The following is a 9,581-nucleotide window of genomic DNA, read 5'->3' as shown; positions in this document are numbered from 1 at the left end:
CCCCCTTTGTTAAAAAAAAAAAAAAAAAAAAAAAAAAAAAAAAAGCAACTTCACACCTTCAGACAGTCACAGAGGAAATTAATCACACATACCAACAGCTCAGTCAGGGTGGGACAGCAGGGTGGCTTCAGAAGCATGAGAAGTTTATGAGGACCCCCTTTCTACACAAGCACTATTTAAAGAATCCCATCAGGTAGTATTACCACCTGGCATGGGAGCAGAACAACTCATGACGGCAGAGACGTGCAGATGGTCAACTGAGTATATGACTGAAGGTAAAGTACAGAAAGAAGTAAGGAACAGAGCAATTAGTCAGAACCAACAATAATCGTAAAACAGAACACCCTGGTTTATTAAACTAGATTAGAGAGCATTGAGCAAGCTAGAGAAAAGGAGAAATTCAGTGAAGAAAAATAGGCCTACATTTTTGTTCATTGGTTTAAGGGTGTGGGGTGATTAAGTACTTGTGGAAAAGGTGTGTCTGCAGCTGCTCCTTGAGGGATTACAAGCCACCCAAACAATAGCTTGTTCTCAATGCTGCAGTCAGGAAATGGCACCACATTCATTGGACCAGTACATAAATCATAAGGAGCTACTTCCTCCAGGCCACCCATATCTTTAATGAGGACACTGCATGATATGGCCACGCACGAACCAGAACAGAAACTCTGTGGGCACCTTCATCATTATGTGAACATTTAGCATACAAACAGCTATTATTCAATAACGCAACATATGCTTGTATTTACACCGTATGCATACTGATGAAGGTGCCCACAGAGTTTCTGTTCTGGTTTGTGTGTGGCAGTATCATGCAGTGTGTTATTTTAGATTTTATATACAGTATTAGTTTTGTATTTTATTTGATTTTGCATGATATTATTAAGCGACATATTTATTGGTGAATTTGGTGGTGGACAGTTTTTGTTATTGTTTTGTCTGTATACACAGAAGGGCAGGTGAAAAAAATACACATTAAAAACAATTATACAAAACGTGAGATGCACTCTTTTCACTCAAAACTTTTTTGTCCTATGCCACTTCTGTCATGGACAGATGTCTAATTATTGTGATTATACTGCATCCTAGTGGACAGATATGGACAATGCATTTTACAGTGCATTTCATTTTTTATTTCCTGGCTTTTACCACAGGAAAAATAAATTGATCAATGTTGTCACTGATCAGTGATTTTATCGTTCATCTATAAGGAAAAAAAAAAAGTTTGGGATCAGTCATTTTTTATGTTTTTAATGGAGTTAAATCTTACGCTCATCAAGGCTGTATTAATTTGCTAAAAAATACAGAAAAACAATAATATTGTGAAATATTATTGTGATTTCTAATACTGGTTTCCTATTTTAATATCATTTACAATATAATTTATTTATGTGACGCAGCGCTGAATTTTCATCAGTTATTACATGATCACTTTATTATCAGTGTTGAAGCTGTTGTGCTGTGGAACCTGTGATACAATTTTCTTTGATTCTTTGATAAATAAAAAGTTAAAAAGAACAGCATTTATTCAAAATAGAAATCTTTTCTAACAATATAAGTCTTTACAATCACGTTTTATCAATTTATCACATCCTTGCTGAATAAAAGTATTAATTTCTTTTTAAAAAAAGAGAAAAAAAAAAAAATGTACTAACCCTAAACTTTTCAATAGTAGTGTATAGTGTGACAAAATGTATATTTTAAATAAACACTTTTATTTTAACTTTTTATTTATCAAAGAATCCTGAAAAAAAAAGTATCATCTCTGAAAAAATATTAAGCAGCACAATTGTCTCCAACATGAATGATTTCTGAAGGATCATTCATGTGACACTCAAGAATGGATTATTGATGCTGAAAATTCAGCATTGCTTCACAGGAATAAATTATATATATTTTAAAAGTATATCAAAATAGAAAACTGTTATTTTAAATTACAATAATATTTCACAATTACATTTTTCCTTTATTTTTGATCAAATAAATGCAGCATTGATGATCAAACTTCTTTAAAAACATTAAAAATCTTACTGATCCCACATTTTGAATGGCACTGCATATAGTGGTGTAAACTCCACTATTCTCTTTTTAAACTTCACTGTTCTCAATTTTTTTAACTTTACGGCTAGTTATCATTATTGTTCTTGATGTGAACAAGCCTTTAGGCCCTAGCTATAATAAGCTAGTGAACATTTCATCATTATTATCCAGGAAAATAGAAATTCATTAAATAGCCTATACAGCATACCCCTATCTGTCACAAAGCAAGGCCAGACACAACAGGTAAGTGCAAATTAGGATGGTCTATTGACTGGGTAAGGGGATGACTGGTCAGGTGACTGTGATCGGGTAATTATCCTGGATGGTGACTGAAGTGACTGTGATGAATCCCTGACACTATCATGATACACAGAATTGTGGTTTTATCATATTCACTTTTTATTCACTATACTACAGCTAGCTACAAATGATGCTATTTAAAATTAGTTTTTAGAATACACAAACATTATTATAATCTATAACTGCATGAACAAGATGGTTTGAAACAGTGGAATGGAAACTGTAATCATCCCTGTGGGTCTCTACTGGTAATCTGTCGCATTTTTGATGGCTTGTTAAAACCACTAAATCCTAATGGAATATGGCCCAAAATACACTACAGGGAACCATTTGTTAATGGTTTATAGTTAATGGTTTGTAATGTTTTAATGGTCTTTGTAGTGGAAACCATTAGAAGTTCTGTGTTGGTTTCTATTGTTTTTTTTTTTCCAGCATGGATATAAAACAATTAGCTAAAAACGTGTACTTTTTACTTCAAAATATACTGTATATAGTTTATACAGAAAAAAAAACTAGCAGTCGTTTTTCATATTAAAAGTAGAAGCAATTATTTTCAATAGCCTACTCACACCACCTTGTGGCCTAAAACAGATTCAACGTCTGAACAATCCATGTAAACAATGACAACAAATACAGTATTCACAGTCTTCTTTCAGCAAAGTATGGCAATTAAATGCCGTTTACTTACATACCGCTCTTTTATGTCTTTCAATCCATCGGTCATGCAATGTTTGTTGTGACTGCTATGAGTTTTCTGCTCATGAATCTCAGCGTCAGGGAGGGCACATCAGCGTCACGGGAGCGAGCACGTCGAACGAAGCCCCGCCTTCTCCTCAACTTTGTTGACTGCTGCGGAGACGCGCCAGATCACTTGCAGCAGCATCTGTAAAGGACATGACTAAACGGACAGAGAATGGATGCAAACGTCGTGGTACTCGGCACAGACAATGTTGGAAAATCTGGTAAGTTTATTTTTTAGGAAGTATTCCATGATATACATCCATAAAATGCATTTCTTTCTTCTTCAGTCATCTTTTGCAACTTTAAAAACATTTTGCTTGCTCATAAGTTTTGTGTTTTGCAGCGCTTATTGTCCGATTCCTGACTCGTAGATTCATCGGGGAATATGGGGATATTGGTATGTTGCCTTTTTACTGATTGATTTATAAGTTCATAAGTTCCCTATCATGGGAACTTCGAACTGCGTCCTCTAGGGGTCGCTATGAAGAAACCTAGAGGACGCAGTGTCTCGTTCCCTACTCAGGGAACCATGGTTACATAAGTAACCTGAGACGTTCCCTATCATGGGAACTTCGAACTGCGTCCTCTAGGTTTCTTCATAGCGACCCTAGAGGACGCAGTGTCTCGTTCCCTACTCAGGGAACCATGGTTACATAAGCAACCTGAGACATTTTTCTTAATATTTTTACATTTCATTATAACTGATACGCTGGTTTCTCTACAGAGTCCCTTTACACTCACAATGTTGTTGTGGATGGACGAGAGCAAACTTTGAATATATGGGATGCGCCATATTCACAGGTGATTCAGTGTTTCATAACCAGATAACTTTCTATCAGCTATTTAACCTATCTTTTATATATATGTGACCATGGACCACAAAACCAGTCATAAGGGTCAATTTTTTGAAATTGAGATTTATACATCATCTGAAAGCGGAATAAATAAGCTTTCCATTGGTGTATGGTTTGTTAGTATAGGACAATATTTGTGACCCTGGATCACAAAAACAGTCTTAAGTCGCTGGGGTATATATTTTGTAGCGATAGCCAAAAATACATTGTATGGGTCAAAATTATTGATTCTATTTAAAAATCTGGAATCTGAGGGTGCAAAAAAATTTAAATATTGAGAAAATCACCTTTAAAGTTGTCCAAATGAATTGTCCAAATGAAGCAATTCATATTACTAATCAAAAATTAAGTTTTGATATATTCACGAAAGGAAATTTACTAAATATCTTCATGGAACATGATGTTTACTTAATATCCTAATGATTTTTGGCATTGAAGAAAAATCAATAATTTTGACCCATACAAAGTATTTTTGGCTATTGCTACAAATATACCCATGCAACTTGAGACTGGTTACACACGCACGCACGCACGCACGCACACACACATATATATATATATGTATGTATATAATTCATTTTTTTGTCATTTTCAATTATTTTTAGATATCCCTGGTGAAGAAAAAAAAAACAGTTTAAACCTGCTTAAAATGATGTGGTGGTCTTAGCTGGTCTCCCAGCCTGGTCAAGTTGGTCTGTTGGCTAGATTTATAAGGGTTTTGGACACTTTATGTAACTTGTTAGGCTAGATAAACCATCTGTATAAAAGCTTGTACAATAGCTTATATCTTATTAGCTTATAGCTTATATCATAACCTTATCTTATAGCCTATAAGACCATCTTAAACCAGCCAAGACCATCAAATTAGCTTAGGCAGTTTTTATGCAGTTTCTTTTTTATATTTAGTGAATAACAAATATTATATACACCATCTGAATGTTGAATGAATACCTAATGTTTGTCTTCTCAGCAGGACCCGTCTTCCGAGTCCTTGATGTACGAAAAGAGAGTCCAGTGGGCAGATGGCTTTGTGCTGGTCTACAGCATCTGTGACCGAGCCAGTTTCAATGCGGTCTCCAGACTCATTCAAATTATCAAAACCAATAAGGACATTCTGGGCTTTGAGAAGATGCCCATAGTTATTGTGGGAAACAAGAGGGACCTGCACCACCGTCGTGCGGTCCTCAGTGAAGAGGGCTGGCTGCTTGCGCTCTCGGCAGACTGTCAGTTTTATGAGGTCTCAGCTGCTGAGAACTACCACAGTGTCCTCATGGTTTTCCATGGGCTGGTGGATCGCATCAGGGAGTCCAGGGTATCTGTGAAAAAGTTAGCAGGCATCAAGGGCATTGTGAAGAGCATGTCTGCAGTGTTCACCCGCAGGCGAACAGATTCGCTGTGAAGCTAATGGGAGCTCTGGAAATAAAGCTTATGTGATCTGATACGACCTATTTTAGATCCATTGAGAGGGACGAGCCATTGCTGTGGCTTGCATGAGAGTCTGGGATCTCTCATGTGACTACAGCTGAATCTTCCATGTGGGCAACTAAGAGATTGCCCTAGTTTGTCTGCTAAGGCGATGGCTTCCATTGAGAACATGTTGACATCAGAGAGTTCTCAATAAAATGCTCAAGATGCTATGTGGCAGCAGATTATACCAATCATAAGTGGAGTGAATATTCCATTGTTTGAGGATAAATATATAATTTAACCTCCTTTGCTTGCTTTAAAAGGAAAAGTTCAGCCAGAAATGAAAATTTGCTGAAAAATTTCTCACCCTTAGGCCATTCAAGATGTAGATGAGTTTGTTTCTTCATCTGAGCAGATTTGGAGAAATTTAGCATTACATCACTTGCTCACCAGTGGATCCTCTGCAGTGAATGGGTGCCGTCAAAATGAGAGTCCAAACAGCTGATAAAAACATCATCATAATTCACAAGTAATCTACATAAACAACTGTTTTGGACTGTTTTTGATTCTAAACTGTACTTGATCTGTGAATATTTCTCTTGAATCAGATGAGATGACTTTTACATTGGAATAAACATTATTATGGATAGAGGACTCGTATTTTAGTCAGAAGCAATGGTTTGACATTACAATGACTTGATGTGTTTTTTATTACAAAATGTGATTTGATGGCTGCAGTCGTGTTGATTACTTGTGGATTATTGTGATGTTTTTATCAGCTGTTTTAAATCTCATTCTGACGGCACCCATTCACTGCAGAGGATCCACTGGAGAGCAAATGATGTAATGCTAAATTTCTCCAATTCTGTTCAGATTAAGAAGCAATCTCATCTACATCTTGGCTGGCCTGAGGGTGAGTAACTTTTCAGCAAATTTCCAGCTTTTACTTGTAAACAGGAAAGATGTCAGTGCTTCTGCAAATAATCATGAATGTTGGAAGAAGGTAAACACTGTGGTGATGACGGCCGTGGGAATCTTTCATGAGTCAATGCTGATGTGCTGTGGCCTAAAAATATAAGCTGACGCAAGACAACATTGTCTTATGCTACATTTATCAAATACAAAAGGCTCCAACAGTATCAGCTATTATCATTCAAGGAGCTGTTGTCAGCTCAAGGCCGTCTTGCAGTTTAATTACAATGTTTGATGATTGCGTCTGTGTGCATTCAGGTAACAGCACAGAATGTGTTTTTTCCCAGCTTCTTTTCTCAGGCTGTTTAAGTGCTTTATGGAGAACATGTATTGGTTTCTAGACCACACTGTTTAATAATTCTTGTGCTATAAAGCTAATAAATCAAAGGAACACTTCCCCTGAGTGCCATTGTACAGTGTAATGTTACAATCAGTAAATGAATATGCTGTATTTGTATTGAATACATTGTTACACCAAAATCATGTTGTCAAAGTATGTTAACTATGGTTGATGAAAGATTACAGGTAGAAGTTTAAAGGGAAACAAATGCAATGAATACATGGTATACAGCTCACAGTTTATGTACATGTGTATTTACTGATCAACAATTTATCAACAAACAAAAAAAATCATATATATTAATATGTATTTATAGACCACAATTAGGCATTACAAGTATACATGTAAACATTTTGATCAGCTCTTTATGCTATGACTAAAGAGGCGTTTGCACAAATTAATTTCAAATGTTAATATTAATTCCATATATAATATAACTGAATAGTGAATAACCTTTGTTGTAATGACTTGCTGTAATTTTCAATCTGGTATCTTTAAAGTGAACAAAAAAAAAAAAATCTGAGGATTTCTCAACCTAGCACACTGTTTACTCAAACATACAATAGGCAGGGACATGGTAAAAATCTGATTATGAAGTATTTAATGTACTTAATGGGTTGGTTTTCTTTTTAGCCGAGTCACATCTGTGCAGTCTTTCTTTAATGATCCTGTCGTGTAATGATCAAATCTCATTCCTCATATCTTGGTTTTTCAAGGGATGTCTTATTGAAAAAGTGTATGATCACCAATTGCTGTGACTGTTGAAACAATAAAAAAAATATTGAAAAGTAGCCCTGTTTCATTAATGAGATTTGCACCACCTCTGCAATTATAGTTACTATTATACAATCAGTCACAAATAATGAAAGATTTATTTTAATGTATTTATATAAGTCACACCACAATTTCTAAATCAGCATTTTCCCCATAATTACACTAGTGATCAAAAGTTTGGGGTCAGTAAGTTTTTTTTTTGAAAGAAATTATAATTTTTATTTAGCAAGGATGCATTAAATTGATTAGAAGTGACAGTAAAGACATTTATCATGTTACAAAAGATTTGTTTCAAATAAATGCTGTTCTTTTGAACTTTCTATGCATCAAAGAATACTGAAAACAATGTATCACTGTTTCCACAAAAATATTAAGCAGCATAACTATTTTCAACAGTGATAAGAATAAGATATGTTTCTTGAGCAGCAAATTAACTTAACTTAATAAATAACTTTGCTTTATTATGGACAAGAAATGGAAAAACACCATCCAGAACCTCCAAATGTATAACTATATGTAAGTCACTGACTGTTGAGTTTTGCATTGGTTGACGTACACCTCTGCCAGCTCTTTAGAAATCATGACCCATGACTGCTATGCTTAATGCATTAAATGAACATGACAGACCTGCAGGATAAATAATGAAACCCACATCCCACTCTGACTATTCTTCCATTCTCATTCTGCAGTAGGGGAGGCATTTCTGCTGTTTTGCACTGTATGAATGTAAGAAGACGATGAGGAGGAGATCTGGGTGCAATCTTTCAGACTCTTCCTCGGGGATCTGTGGTTGGATACTTCCTTGTTATTGCCACCAAGAACTACTTTCTGCTGCATAGGAATCTGTTTCATGACCTTCTTCTTCAGCTGACGGGTTTCCTCTGATATCTCCTTGAGTTCCGTAACCTTAAGGGGCTGCTTTTGAGAATTGCCACTGGGACTGTGCATGTGGTCTCCTACACTAGTCTCCAGCACCAGAGAGCAACTCACACATTCTTTTGGTCAGTGTTGGGGAGTAACTAGTTACATGTAACGGCGTTACGTAATTTAATTACAAAATAAATGTAACTGTAATCAGTTACAGTTACTAAGAAAAAATGTGTAATTAAATTACAGTTACTTATGAAAATGTTAATGATTACAAAGGGGATTACATTTGAATATTTACACACATCTACATACAGATTTAACTGATTTTTTCCCCAAATTACACTGACTACTCTGAGATGGCCCTATAATTTCCGCGATGTGGAAAACAGAGACTGGTTCGTAGAATCCAGTCATAAAAACGGAATTCCTATAGCCTAACGCGGACGGAATATGCCACATTTTGGACGAATAAACCAAAAGTAGGTCAGTACACTTGAATCAAAATGCGATATGGACTAGTGTTTGTGAATAATAAGCCGCGAAAAGACAACATATGAATCCTGCACGTTCTGCGTGTCTGTGGAAATCAGGCGCGGACTGTCCATCGGGAGGTCTATACAAAAAATAGGGTTTTCCATGTTTCAGAATTTGTTGTGGGTGTATGAGTGTGAGATTTCCCGGCCTGAAATTTTTTTCCCAGTCCGCCCCTCGTGGAAATTAATGGCACAGACATGCGGTTTCATTTACTACACATAGGCCTACTGAAGCTCACGGTGTTTGCAACCTCTGCCGCGTCAATATATATATATATATATATATATATATATATTGAGTACATGAACACAAAAACATAATCTCTAGAATTGCTCTGAGTCAATTCATGAGCATTTTACTTATTTTGAGAAAACTATCATCATATCATATACAATGTTTCAAAAAGACACCAATGTTTCAGGAATTGAAAAGTTACACTACTTATTACATTTCAAGTAGGGTAACTTGTAATCTGTAACCTATTACATTTCCAAAGTAACCTTCCCAACACTGCTTTTGATCTATCGTTTTCCGCCATTTGGGATCCTCCTTCTGCCTTGGAAGATTGCCTAGGAATCTGTTGTGAAAGAAAACAAAGCCATTCTTTAGTTTTCCCACATGTGAAGGCTCTCAAAGGTAGCAGAGATGATGGAATTTGACGTTCAAGCACTACTGTTCATCAGAATCAGAATCAGAATCAGAATGAGCTTTATTGCCAGGTATGTTTACACATACGAGGAATTTGTTTT

The 9,581-nt window shown here is 35.9% G+C and overlaps 2 protein-coding genes across 4 annotated transcripts in view; one reads left to right on the top strand and one right to left on the bottom strand.

The window, feature by feature from the left end:
- The first annotated feature begins 2,478 nt into the window (after window positions 1-2,478).
- On the top strand, window positions 2,479-5,709 carry LOC107693031 (ras-related and estrogen-regulated growth inhibitor-like protein). 3 transcript variants are annotated; one of them, XM_016492274.1, is made up of 5 exons: window positions 2,479-2,588; window positions 3,112-3,302; window positions 3,425-3,478; window positions 3,806-3,882; window positions 4,906-5,709. In XM_016492274.1, exons 2-5 carry the CDS (start codon window positions 3,254-3,256, stop codon window positions 5,332-5,334), a joined length of 609 nt encoding a protein of 202 aa, XP_016347760.1. In that variant the 5' UTR covers window positions 2,479-2,588; window positions 3,112-3,253; the 3' UTR covers window positions 5,335-5,709. The 3 variants fall into 3 exon arrangements, with proteins under 3 accessions (XP_016347760.1, XP_016347761.1, XP_016347759.1); XM_016492275.1 differs by lacking the exon at window positions 2,479-2,588 and having other exon boundaries at window positions 3,039-3,302; window positions 4,909-5,709; XM_016492273.1 differs by lacking the exon at window positions 2,479-2,588 and having other exon boundaries at window positions 3,039-3,302.
- A 2,281-nt stretch (window positions 5,710-7,990) lies between these two features.
- The window catches only part of plin1 (perilipin 1), a 24,271-nt gene continuing 22,680 nt past the window's right edge, over window positions 7,991-9,581 (bottom strand). Inside the window, exons 6-7 of the mRNA XM_016492267.1 lie at window positions 9,352-9,409; window positions 7,991-8,429 (exon numbers count right to left, since the gene is read on the bottom strand). Of these exons, the coding sequence (XP_016347753.1) occupies window positions 8,107-8,429; window positions 9,352-9,409 (381 nt within the window). The 3' untranslated portion in view covers window positions 7,991-8,106. The remainder of the gene's footprint in view (window positions 8,430-9,351; window positions 9,410-9,581) is intronic.

The sequence above is a fragment of the Sinocyclocheilus anshuiensis genome, unplaced genomic scaffold (assembly GCF_001515605.1).
Source record: "Sinocyclocheilus anshuiensis isolate Anshui unplaced genomic scaffold, SAMN03320099.WGS_v1.1 scaffold959, whole genome shotgun sequence".
In the NCBI taxonomy this organism is placed as follows: domain Eukaryota; kingdom Metazoa; phylum Chordata; class Actinopteri; order Cypriniformes; family Cyprinidae; genus Sinocyclocheilus; species Sinocyclocheilus anshuiensis.
The sequence above is the reverse complement of the archived record's forward strand: the minus strand, read 5'-3'. Positions and strand labels throughout refer to the sequence as shown.